Source organism: Pantherophis guttatus, chromosome 2 (assembly GCF_059756535.1).
Source record: "Pantherophis guttatus breed Tessera chromosome 2, ASM5975653v1, whole genome shotgun sequence".
NCBI classification, from domain to species: Eukaryota; Metazoa; Chordata; class Lepidosauria; order Squamata; family Colubridae; genus Pantherophis; species Pantherophis guttatus.
In genome coordinates, this window is record NC_142064.1 from 147,115,212 (window position 1) to 147,128,650 (window position 13,439).

General features: G+C 41.3%; 1 protein-coding gene across 1 annotated transcript in view; it reads right to left on the reverse strand.

Moving 5' to 3' along the window:
• The window catches only part of ERN1 (endoplasmic reticulum to nucleus signaling 1), an 81,641-nt gene that overhangs the window by 11,009 nt on the left and 57,193 nt on the right, over positions 1-13,439 (reverse strand). The window contains exons 5-15 of the mRNA XM_034412608.3: positions 11,926-11,998; positions 10,872-10,994; positions 9,756-9,857; positions 9,397-9,658; positions 8,040-8,118; positions 7,439-7,595; positions 5,945-6,084; positions 3,829-4,020; positions 2,536-2,797; positions 1,755-1,845; positions 38-227 (exon numbers count right to left, since the gene is read on the reverse strand). Of these exons, the coding sequence (XP_034268499.2) occupies positions 38-227; positions 1,755-1,845; positions 2,536-2,797; positions 3,829-4,020; positions 5,945-6,084; positions 7,439-7,595; positions 8,040-8,118; positions 9,397-9,658; positions 9,756-9,857; positions 10,872-10,994; positions 11,926-11,998 (1,671 nt within the window). The remainder of the gene's footprint in view (positions 1-37; positions 228-1,754; positions 1,846-2,535; positions 2,798-3,828; positions 4,021-5,944; positions 6,085-7,438; positions 7,596-8,039; positions 8,119-9,396; positions 9,659-9,755; positions 9,858-10,871; positions 10,995-11,925; positions 11,999-13,439) is intronic.

The window sequence follows — 13,439 nt, forward strand, 5'->3', positions numbered from 1 at the left end:
ATAATAAACACACGAATGATATATAATTCAGGTTTACCTCCTGTAAGGTGGCAGCACAGAGTTCCAGAGCAATGTATTGGAACTGGCGGTCCCTCTCTGTGCAGAAATAGCGGATTACATTAGGGTGTTCATCAGATTCACGCAGCAGCTGAACCTCCCGGTCGGCAAAGCTGAAACATTCGGGGAGAATTCTCTTCACAGCAACATCTCTGTTGTCAAATGTGCCCCTGTGAATATTCCAACATACAAGGGGGCAATGACTTAGCATTCATCATTGCAGTCAGTTAGGATCTCACCTCAAATATGGCGTTAAGAAGCTTACAACAGTATTTCAAGAGATTTTTAATCTGGTTTAGAAAAAATATCCTAGGCTGTGGATACATTTATTGGGGGTGGGGGGTGGGGCGGGGCTCTTTATAGTATTGCGAAGAGGACCCGGCCAGAGGATAGTGTATTTTTCTAAAAGTAAAAAAGTGACATGGGTAGCAGAGAGGTGCACTGTGCAAAGTTCCTAGTATAAAGTCACAAGGTAAAACTTTTTCTTGGTCTCTGGAAGAACCTTTCTGCTAAGGAAGCATGATGGGAAAGGCAGCGAAAAAAACTGTCAGGGCTACAATAAACTGACAGTGATGCCACCTGAGTCCCTCCTAAGATCGAATGAACAGGAAAGGCAGATTGCATCATCCACATATAATTTCATAGCATCCCTAAAAGGCACAGAAGATCAGAGCAACTGTGTGCATTTAGTAGCACTTTTCAAGTACCTGAAGAGGCATCATGAAAAATTCAGATTCTGACTGAACATTAGGCAAAGCAGCTGGACTGTGGGATTAGTAACTCAGAAAAGTGAGGGTGGACAGGTTCTCTTCAGGTGGAGGCTACTCAGCCATACTTTAAGTTCTTAAACTGAGCCACATTTCATGGCCTAAAGCAGGGGTCCCCAATCCCAGGTCATGGGCCAGCACTGGTCCGCAGCCCGCTAGGAACCAGGCCTCTCCAGCAAGTGAAGCTCCATCTGCATACGTGCAAGATCCAGGCAGCATGCGAAGCCAGGCCCTCTCCCCAGTCCTTGGAAAAACTGTCCTCCACAGAACTGGTCTCAGGTGCCCAAAAGTTTGGGGGCTGCTGGCCTAAAGAGTTCTGTTCTTACAATTAGTAAAAAGGCAGATCAACACGGATTTTATGCTATGAAGGAAAATTTAAGAAAGGCTGGTCTCTCTCAACAATATACAGGTAGTCCTTGACTTACAACAATGGAGCCTGGGATTTTGTTACAAGTCATTGCAGTTGTAAGTCAAGGTACTATGTGAGTAGACTTGACTTTACTACTGTTTTTACAATGGTCCTAAGCAAATCACCATGGTTGTTAAGTGAAATATGCTGTTCTTAAGTGAATCATGCGATTGTTAAACGAAGCCAGCCTATTGGCATTGTGGGAAAATGACAACAACCATAGCAATCATATGACTGCGGAAGACTGCGACTGATCATAAATGGGAATTGGCTGCCAAGCACGCAAAATGCAACCACATGACTGCAGGGGAGGGCAGTTATAACTTTGAGCTTGGTTCATAAGTAACTTCTCTTAAAATCTGTCATAACTTGAAAACAGTCATTAAATGACCAGTCATAAATTCATGACTACCTGTACTAGAGCTGCAGAGACATTTGTCTGGTTATATTAATTTGTTACAAATGCATCAGTGAAACATTAGATTATGGAATATTTTCTGAAAATATGTCTTTTGCTTTACCTATAAACAATTGTCCCCTCGGCTCCATGTCCAAGGACATCCTTCGGATTGAATGAAATCTTTCCAACCACAATGGTGCCCGAGTTTCCATCTGAAAAGCCATGAAGGAAACAGGAAGAAAAAGAACCACACATTACATTTTTCAGTAGCTGTTTAAAGTATCAAGTCCAAAAGTCAAGATAAAAGTATTAAAAGGAATTAAGAAGTTTCTTCTGAGGCAGTCAAGACTTCAAAGGTGACAATGGCAATTCAAATATACTCAAGAAATCAAATGCTAAAGTGGTATCAATAAGGTATACGGGCAGCAGCTCATGGACCTAAGATTTTGTTAACCTGCCAGGCTGCAACATACTGTAACTTCCCTAACCTGGTTTAGTCTAGAGGTGCTGGATTTCAGCATGGCTATTAGGCATGATTGCTAACAATTATGGGGACTGAAATCCAATCCAGAAAGGATTGCTGATGAATCAATTTTCCAACCTTTCAACCCTGAAGGTAGCAGATCCTGAAACGTTCGTATAAGGATGAGAAACATTGAATGGTGGAGGGCCTGTGCTAGAGAAAACTCTTTACACACCCTGGTTTAGTGGACAATTGTATGAGGTTTTCATCTAGTGTTTAAAAATCAGATTACATCACATTAACACAAACCTGAACTTAAAAAATATCACAGATACGGTGGACAAGCCTTCAGCTCTGACCCATTAGGCCTGATGGGAAATATCATTAATCCTAACCCCACTGGGAGAAAATATATATATATAAAGTTGAGTTTTAGCACCTCCTTCAGGTTCAGTAGAAAGGCAGCTTCCAACATCAGAGGCAGAGAGGTTGGAGTAGACAGAGTGGTTTGATGTCTTTGGCGACGTATTCGGTGAGCTGGTGGCCGAGCCATCTTGCCTGACACAAGGACCCTCCAGAACTTCTGCTTCAGGAGGAAGGTCTAGGGGAGGCCTGAAAGGCTGCTGCTTCAACAGCCGCAGCTTCTCTTCGATCTGTTTCTGGAATTGCTGGTGCTGGCGCTGTTGCTGATGGTGCATGCTCTTCAAAGAATTTTTAAAAAAGTAATCTTAAGCAAGATGAATGAGTTTAAACGAGCTCATAAATCCTTCTCCTTCCTTATGCTTTCAATTTCATACATAGTTAATTCTGGGAAGTGTAATACGAAGAAGTATTGGTCTGAGGAAAGCTTCTGAAAAGACTCAAAAATATCACATTCACGGAGACAGGAGTATACTATGTAAGGGTTAACTGTATCATTTTTGGCTTTAATTTTCACACCACAGTGCCTAACTGCATAGAAGCCTGATTTCATAAGTTTTCAGTGATGTAGAAAATTCTTGGCAAATCCAAAATAGCATTTTCCGTATTACAAGATTATTTTATTTATTTTTATTTTATTTTATATTAAATTTGTATACCGCCCTTCTCCCTGAGGACTCAGGGCGGTGAACAGCCAAGTAAAAACATCAAATACAAATATTAAAATAAAGTTAAAAAATACAAATATAAATTTGGCCCCGTTAATTAAAAACAATAGACAAAACACTTAAAAACACTTAAAAAATTAGGCCAGCCCGGCTTGCTGGAAAAGGAAGGTTTTAAGGGCACGGCGGAAGGCACTGAGGTCTTGGATTCTCCTTATCTCTGGAGGCAGTTGGTTCCAGAGGGTAGGTGCCCCCACAGAGAAGGCCCTCCCCCTGGGGGTCACCAGCCTACACTGTTTGGCTGATGGCAACCCGAGGAGGCCCTCTCTGTGGGAGCGCACAGGTCGCTGGGAGGTCGTCAGTGGCAGCAGGCGGTCTCGAAGATAGCTAGGCCCTATGCCATGGAGCGCTTTAAAGGTGATAACCAACACCTTGAATTTATTTTTCTTTTCGCATAGAAAGCAGAAATTGAGTGACCTGGCATGTCTAAAAGGGTTCCTTGTCAAAAAAAACGGAACATGTCTATACCTCCTTATCCATGCCCAACCATTCACTATTGTTATATTATTAAGACATCCCTGGCTCAAGACTTCATAGAATATAATTTGAGCATGAATATTGCTTTAAAACGATGGCTACACACATACCATGGGGTAGGTAATAACGAAGGCTACCCAGCCAACAAGCAGGAAAGTGCTCAAGAGAACTGTGGCAAAGTCCTTCAGGATGGAATCAACTGGAGCCTCTGTTCGGGTTGTAGTTTGGCTGGTTGTCTCAGCGGCATTCTCTGGAACAGGGTGCGGCAAATTCTTCTCGGGACTGCCAGCCATATTAATTGCCTAAGAAGCAAGAACTGCATCAATTTGAATGATCTTCTCTCTGCTACCACAGCTTAGGGTTTTTTTTGTTTTTTTGAACAATTCGAGAAAATAATGCAAAGATACAATTTTCAGCCTTGCTAAGAGGGAATGAAAACTGGCCCGGGAAAAAATATACTACTGTATTTTTCGGTGTATAAGATGCACCTTTTTACCCCCAAAAAGGGGGTGAAAATCTGGGTGTGTCTTATACGCCGAATGTAGCCCCGCCCACCCACCGGCCCCCACCCTTTGGCCATTTTTGGGCAATTCCAGGCGGCAAGGATCTGGGTTGGGGCACAGTCTGAGAAACAACCCTCTTCGGGACTGTCGGGGGGGGGGAAATCTGCCCAGCAGCTTCGGGGAACAAGGTGGGTGCCACGATTTGCGGCTGGTCACCCCTCTGGCTGCCCAGCAGGCAGCTTAGGGCAGGCAATGGCCACAATGACTTCACTCCCCTGCAATGTAGGAGCTGCCGCCTAAGCCCTCTGCGCTCAGGAGCTGAGCGAGCTGAACGAGAGCTCCTAAAGAAAAACGCCCCTCCTGGGCGCAGAGGGCTTAGGCGGCAGCTCCTACATTGCAGGGGAGTGAAGTCATTGTGGCCATTGCCTGCCCTAAGTTGCCTGCTGGGCGGCCAGAAGGGAGACCAGCCGCAAATCGTGGCACCCGCCTTGTTCCCCGAAACTGCCAGGCAGATTCCCCCCAGACCGTTCCAAAATGCTGGTAGGCAGAGGTAAAATACTTTTTTCCTTGTTTATCTCCCCCAAAATTAAGGTGCGTCTTATACTCCAGTGCATCTTATACACCGAAAAATACGGTATATATAGTTTTCAAAGATCAAGTTTAATGTTGATAGTTTGACATTTCAGACTTATGGGGGGGGGGGAATTAAATTCTAAATTCAATGTAGAAAGTAGCCAACTCCTCCTGGTTGATCTGTTTCTTCTGTCTAGATTCAAAGGTAGGCTACCAATATTTCTCAATCAATATTGAACATTCCACTCTTGCATAGAGGGCCCTCAGTGAACTCTCATGCAGAGATCAGGCATGCTTAATTTATCTTCTGCAGGGCTCCTAACCTTTGAATATATATCTGGGGTCCTTACATGTTACACAGGAAGCCCACGCACACCCTTGGTCCTCTGTTCCTCTGCAAGACCTATAAAATTACTGATTCCAGCCAACAGAGCTGCAAACTCTTCCTGTGCATCTCCTAGTGAATGAAATGCAATGATTCCATTTTGAATATGGTGTAATTGTGTAGAAAGATATAATTGGGAATTAGTTCCTCAGTGGCAAGGTAATGGCCAAACCATTTGAGGTAATCTGAGGAATGATTTTAGTCTTAAGGACATCAACAGGGCCTATTAACACGCCTTTAAATGGGGAATGCATCGTGCTGGAATCAATTGTTATATTACCGGTATATATGGCATATTAAAATGTGTATCAAAAAACCCTCTACTGTTCACATCTGCTTTTAAGCAGGTTAAATTGAATGGTTAGGGTTTCTAACTGATCTCTAAGTAGGAATTTTAATTCTAGTACTTTATTGCTGATATTAGATAGTTTTGTGAAATTCTGGAGATATTAATATTATTTGATATTTGTGTTTATTTTTATTTTGCAAGTAAGCTAATTTGAAAAGGCTGTTTGGCCTTTAAAAATGACATAAGCTCCTGAAAAACAATACATGAATAATATATTTGCTTGGAGAAATGTGTTGACAATATTTGTGGGTTGAATCTATTTAAGAAAGACTGTTAAGGGAGCTCATCCTGTAATCTGCAAGAAATTGCATCTAAGATCTTTATTATATTGACTTCCATTTATGTACATTTATTTTACGCAAGTGGAATATTCTCTAGTAAATTTGTTAACTAGGTTTTAAAAAAACCAAACAAACCTCTTCAAAAGCTTTTTTGTCTGAATCTGCTGGGATCACATTTTCCTGACGTTTCGGCAAGTTGCTTGGAAATTTCTCCAGGATCCTGGTTGAGGCTGATAATGGGGTCTCATGATGCCCTTCAAATAGGAACATGGTTTCTGTTATTCCCAAAGGAAAAAAAAATGTCCACGAAACAGTTTCACACAGTATACTTTCATTTAAATGGCTCAGAAATATGAACAGTCCCAGTTAGATGATCAAAGGTTAATCTAACTCAGAATTCAATTTCCAATAGTGACCAATTTCTTGGAATATTGCAAACAAGACAGGAAGCCAATAACTGTCTTTCCCTGTTATTTGTTCCCAAGGCTGGTTGTGTCTGAGGTGCCATTCAGCTATCATAGTAGCAGTCACTCATCACTCAGAAGTTGCCTTCTAAGACTGGAATCTATTTGGCTCCAGAGGTTGGTTGTCATCCCTTCCCCAGAACTCCTTCTCATTGGCCAGGCTGGCTGAGAATGCCTGGAGTTATAGTTCTGCAAATATCCAGAGCCAAAAGTTCTTTACACCAGTCTAAGAGTTTACCCAATCTCACTTAAAAGAGAAAACATAACAGAATAACCGAGTTGGAAGCAACCTTGGAGGTCTTCTAATCCAAGCCCCTGCTCAGAAAGGAAACCCTATACCATTTCAATCTCTTCTTAAAAACCTCCAGTGTTGGAGCATCTACAACTTCTGAAGGCAAGCCATTTCATTGGTTTATTGTTCCTACTGTTAGGAAATTTCTCCTTAGTTCTAGGTTGCTTCTCTCCTTGATTAGTTTCCACCCATTGCTTCTTGCCTGCCTTCTGGTGCTTTGGAAAATAGATTGACCCCCTCTTCTTTGTGCCAGCCCCTTAGATATTGGAATACTGCTATCATGTCATCCTAGTCCTTCTTTTCACTATAGACAAACCCAGTTCCTGCAACCTGTTCTGAATTCTGTTGTGGAATACCTCTGTGGAATAGTTGCATATTGTATCCTTTACATTAATACCCAGGATCTGAAAAGAATCACATTGCTAGTTCATTAAAGTTTCAGTTCTGGGTTTCAACTTCCTGACAGCAAATGAACTCAACAAGTCAGGACCGCCTATGTAATTCTGGAGCATAGTTTTTGTACTTTATAATAACCTTATTATATTTAAAATGACTTTTTCCCTTCCAAGTTCTCCTTCCTGATATTTATTTTGCAAAAGCCAGAAACATAAAGAGCTTTCTTTAAAACTTTAAATTAAACCAAGTATAATATGGTAGCAACTGACTGGCTTCTACGAACCTGCTTTTTTGTGCATTATTGTTAGTATATTCATAGAAAAGAGAATTTTATTGTTTTTCCATCTCTTGTTTATTAAAAAGCCATCAAAAAGGAAATGGAAAAGCAGCTGGATTTACTTGGACGTAAATACTTATTTTAATTTTCCATTTTGTTCACCAGAGGGCAGTATAATGTAGAAAAAGCCTTTCAGTTACCTATTAAAAGCCAGTGGTTCCTCAGATAATGGAGTCCTTTCTTTGATTTAAATCCAGGCTGAAACCTTAGATCAGTACTTGGGGTGATCACACATTCTTCAATGGTGATTCCTTGTATTTTGGGGCCTTCTATCAATGGAATGGGACTTCCCCGTGGCTAGGAACGATGACAAAAATGTGGAATCTTTAGGTACAGGAATGGAACATTTAATACTTTATAAATGTACACAAAATAAATTCTTCCATGGATTTAAACATTTCACATTTATGCACAGCTCTGTGGCATTGACATAGCTTTTCCATTTTTTTTGTTACTCAATTTGGGGATAGGCAGCTTATGCTTTTCAGAAATTTGGAACTGTAATTCACACAAGTCACTGCTGCCAGTCACGCTGGCAAAGATTCTTAAACATGGAGTCCAAAACATGTGGTAGCTTATGTTGGACTTAAGAAATCCAAGTATTTTTTTTCTTTAATTAAACCAAATAAAAGAAACTAAACAGAATTCATTAAATATACTGGGTGTACATCCAAACTGTGGTGGAATTGACAAAGAAGAGAAAGATCTGATTTGTAGGTTGCATTAGCTCTGCACACTTACCATAATAGCCACTCCTTCGTGCACCATTGATGGCGAAGCGTATAAGCCGGTAGAGTATTTCCCTACATAAAGTGTTGGCCTAGAGGAAGAACATTGGGAATCAGGAAGAAAAAGTTAATAGTGCCATGCCTGTATTATCCAGCACGCCCAACAGGTACAGTGCCTGAGGCTTATACAAATGTTTTACGTTAAGGAAGATTGCGAAAATAGGGAAACGATGAAGTAAACTTTGCCTTGAAATTGCCCTTGGAAAATAAACAGAAACGGACCCTTGAATTTAACCTATTATTATGGGTTCTCAAATAAAAGAAGGAACTGATTGAAGAATACTGTACGGGCAGTCCTTGACTTATGACCACAATTGGAACCAGAATTTCCATTGCTAAGCAAGGCAGTGGTTAAATGTATCGTGCCCAATTTTATGACCTTGTTTGCAATGGTTGTTAACTGAATCACGGCAGTTAAGCAAATCATGGGGTCATTAAGCAAATCTGACTTCCCCCATTGACTTTTGCTTGTTGGGAAGCCGGCTGGGAAGGCCATAAATGGTGATCAAGTTACGAAATTTTGGATTAAGTCCAAAATTTCTGTTCTTAAGTGTAACAGCTGTTAAGTGAGCTTTGCCCCATTTTCCCACCTTTCTTGCCACAGTTGTTAAGTGAATCACTGCCATTGTTAGGTTAATAACACGGTTGTTAAGTGAATCTGGTTTTCCCATTGACTTTGCTTGTCACAGGTCACAAAAAGTGATCACATGACCCTGCCACCATCATAAGTACATGCCAGTTGCCAAGCATCTCAATTTTTTTTAATTTTTTTTTTTTTTAAATTTTGATTTATATGCCGCCCTTCTCCGGAGACTCAGGGCAGCTTACAATGTGCTAAGCAATAGCCTTCATACTTTTTGTATATTTATACAAAGTCAGCTTATTGCCCCCACAAACTGGGTCCTCAATTTACCTACCTAAGAAAGGATGGAAGGCTGAGTCAACCTTGAGCCTGGCGAGATTCGAACCTGCAGTAATTGCAGGCAGCTGTTCTTAATAACAGGGTGCTTTAGACCACTGTACTACCAAGTCTTGATCACGTGACCATGCTGTAACGGTTGCACGTGTGAAAAACAGTCATAAGTCCCTTTTTTCAGTGCCCTTGTAATTTGAATGGCCGCTAAACGAACTGCTGTAAGTCGAGGACTACCTGTAATGGGAGACTGTACTTGAATCCCATACTGAATCAGATTGATTATTGAATCCCTGCAAGAGCGCGACTGAGCTGATTTGATAATACTAAATGCACAATTTTTGACAAACAACCAAATAGGCCATGATTTGGGGGTGGGAAAGCCTCTCACACTCACATTAGTTTGCTTTTGGCCTCCGTTTCTTTGGGAAATGGATATTTCCATTTAGTGATGCGCCCAACTTCACCGGACATGAACGTCAAGTATCGCAGGGTTTCCACTCCCACATTGGTGTGCATTACTTTCCATAAGCCTTCCCGCTGCCAGATGTAAAAAGCTACAACGGGAGAGCCGTAATTCTGGATCCACAAGACATCCCCGGACTCACTGTCCACAGTCACCACTAGTCCGTCTCCATTAGATGCAAAGTGAGACATTTCTGGAACAGGCACAGATAAAAAAACAACACATCTTCATAATTAGACACAACCAGCAGTCTTCTTACTACAACCTGCAAGTAGGATTAATATTCTTACTGTATTGGGCGTCTTCGTCAGGCAACGTTGCCGCGTAATTGAAGTAAGTGGCATTCCAGCGGAGTTCCTTACTCTTGGTATCGTACATGGTGATGGTATACTCTGTTGAAAGGAAAACGACGTTGTGTGAAGGAGAAAAAAAAATAACGATGGGCTTTGAGTCTCTTTCTACTAGCATCCAGAGCAAAAGTGTACTGTGGAATGCTGGGAAATTCTTACCAGCCTCTGCTTGGCTATTATTGGGGGGGGGGGGGAGATTTGAGTCTAATCCAGCAGAACTCTCGCGATCTTTATGAAATCAGATATTACTAAGCAGTTTTCTCATTGGACAAAGCCTCAGCATATTTCACTGAATATCAGCAAGCAGCACTGTCCCATTGTGAGTAGGAAGCTAATCTGATCTCTTGGTGTAAGGCCTTCATCTTTATAAAGCAACCCTATCTATGAGCATGAAATATTCCAATGATAAGCAGGAGTGAAGAAATGCTGTTTCCTTTTCCTCCACAGGGAGTTCTAAAACACACATGCATGTACATACACAAACACACACACACACAGAATCCAATTCACTAAATGAAGGGAACACTCATAAGCTAACTCTGGAGCTGATATGGATTACCTGTGGAAGCCTATGAGTCCTGCAGAATGGCAAACCCCATTTTAGTTTTTTCAACACTGACACGAAGGAATGTGGTGGCTCATGAGGTTAGAATGCTGGGCTGATGTTTGAGACCTGTTGCTGCCACGGGGTGGGGTGAGCTCCCTTCACATGCTCCAGCTTCTGCCGACACAGTGGTTCAAAAGCAAGCAACTGCGAGCAGATAAATGGGTACCACTTTGGTGGGCAACGGGGATGTGAAAGGAGCCCCCAACGGGGCATCCCCCAGGCAACGGTGATGTCACTGGCAAATCCTTTCACCACAAAAATACTTCAGTGCTTTCAACACAAATGTATAACCCTGACACAAAGCCATCTCAGAGGCTGAGGGGCAAGAATGTTCACCCTGATCTCTGAGAAATCAGGATGGGTGCCCTCCTAGGGACTCCAGGATGGCAGGAGGACTTCAGTAAAAGCATCTCCCTTTTCCAATGGCTTGGCTTTCAAAACTTTCTTACCTGTTCGACCAAGATACAGCAGTGATGTAGATGGGCACAAGCTTTCAGCAAATGAAGAGGTTAAAGTCTGCTGTTTTTCTCCTGTTGCAAGGTCTACTACATACCAGCTGTCTTGCTTCTTCCCTAAGAGTAAACATCAACATGAGTATAATTAAGCTTGAAGGGAAGTAGTGCAGTTAGTCCTCAATTTACGACCATTTGTTTAGCGAGCATTCAAAGTTACGTTGGTGCTGAAGAAATTACTTATGACCAGCATTCTCATATTCAGGTAATAAGAATAAGAATTCTTGGCAACCAGTATCTATTTATGATGGTTGCAGTGTCCTGAGGTCAAGTGATTTCCATTTGTGACCTTCCTAGCTAACTTCCGATTAGCAAAGTCAATAGGGGAAGCTGGATTCACTTAACAGCTTTGTGACTCACGTAACAACAGTAGCGATTCACTTAATAACCATGGCAAAAAAGCTCCTAAATACAAATTTAATAAATAAAATAATAAAAAAAATGGAGCATGATTCACTTAACTTAACAATAGCCTTGCTTATCGATGGAAGTTCCTATCTCAATTGTGATCATAAATTGAGGACTATCTGTATTTTCAGAACTAGTTTCCTGTCTACTAGCCACTAAGATATATGCTTTATCATCCGGATCTTCTATGAATATGAAACAACGGAAGCTCACAGCATTGGCAAAAATCCAGCCAATGAATTAACTACTGAAGATTAAATAAAATTCAGGTAATCCCAAAACAAACAAAAAGCCCAAAGTCAAACAAGCAAAGAACAACCCTACACAACTGCAATATGGAGACAGTTTTTGGTAGTCTGTCAAACATAATATTGTACCCAGTACTCAAAATATTTCTAAATTAACTTCAGTTCATAAAAATGACAAAGTAATCTTTGGGTTGTTGCGTCAGGAATTATAAACTAGATTTAAACATGAGAAAATACCTTGAGGGCTGTAATGAAGGAAATTTCTATGCAAGTGTTTTATACACACATGGAAAATACATGCAAATGTTATTTTTCAGTAGGAAATGGAACATTACCCATGTATAGAATTCCATCTGAACTGCGGCAAGGGGAGGCCTGTACAAGCTCTGGGATGGTGAATGGCAGTTTCTAGAACATAAATATTCATGTTAGCCATCTTCACTTCATAGCAAACATTTAGCGAGGATTGCAAGACAAAGGCAATTGACGAATCCCATTTCAAAGCAGGTTGTTATTGAAGGGGACTGCCAGATTCGAGTTGTTTCATTGTACGTCAATACCAATTAGCAATATCTGCCATCTGCATTTGCCTTGCGTCACACAAAACGACAAAGATTTATATCAGCAAGTAACTCTGTGGTATTGATTTTGGGTCATTGCTACTTTTTCAGAGAAGAGGTGTCTGTAAGTCTTAGTTTCTGGCCTATTTACTCTTGCATCTTTTTTGCTAAATATATGGTTTACCTCCCTTATTTTACTACTAATTGGAACTTTGTTCACATTCCCTGGGGAGCATCTTAAAGTTTCTATTTTGAGAAGCAAGTCCAGGAAAAAGAAGCAGGTGCTATTTCTCTATAATGCACAATTCTTTAGAGCTTTGCTCTAGACTTGCAGTGAATGGTGGGACTTTGGGGGGAAAGTTGGAGCAATAAAGGGGAGTTAAGCCTTTGTTCCGGCTGTGTTGCTTCTGTGCTCTGGGTCATCACAGGGTAGTACAACCCTCTGTGTTTTACACTCATGATAACCTTGAGAAGCTAAGAATCGAGGATCAGCCCAAAATGAATCAATGGGCTGAATGGTCCATCTTGACCTTCCCAATCAATAGCCAGTGCTCCTGCTTTGGATATCTCTAGAAATGCAGTAAGTTGAGCAGTGAAAGCCGAAGTGTCCACTTTTAGCACTGACTAATTGTTCTGCTAACAAAGCTAAGTGCAGAACGTAAAATTCCACATGGTGCCCAGGACTGTGATCATTTGCAAGAACATACAGTGCATTCATCCAGTTTATGTGATGTTTGCTCACTGTATACCTGTTTGCAGCACCTACCTTATCCTCACACCTGTGTATCACAAAACTACAACAGACATATAGCCTGTACCCACTATAAAGATGTTGTATCTAAACTCAAGCAGGGGCGCATGTGCAGGGGTGCATGCATGCATTGCATTTTGGGGGTTTGGGCACACATGCATACATTTGTGCACACGCTTTGGGCAGTTGGTCCGGAAAAGGTTAGCCATCACTGACCTAGTTCATATAGTGAGCTTTTATGTATGTACAGTACAGTCAAGCCAGATTGATCAAAATTATTATGGTGCTTGAATGAACAACATCAAATAGTAAAGCAGATTTGGCAGACAAAACCGTACAGTAATAAGACGACACATATTTTGCTTTTAGCTTTTTTTTTTTTTTTTTGGTCCCTTTGAGTCAGTGTTGACTCTTGTTGACTACATGGACAGGTTCAGGCAGTTTTCTTGGCAAAATCACAGAAGTGGTTTGCCATTGCCTTCTTTTTCCTAGGGCTGAGAGATTGACTGGCCCCAAGTCACCCAGCTGGCTTTCATGC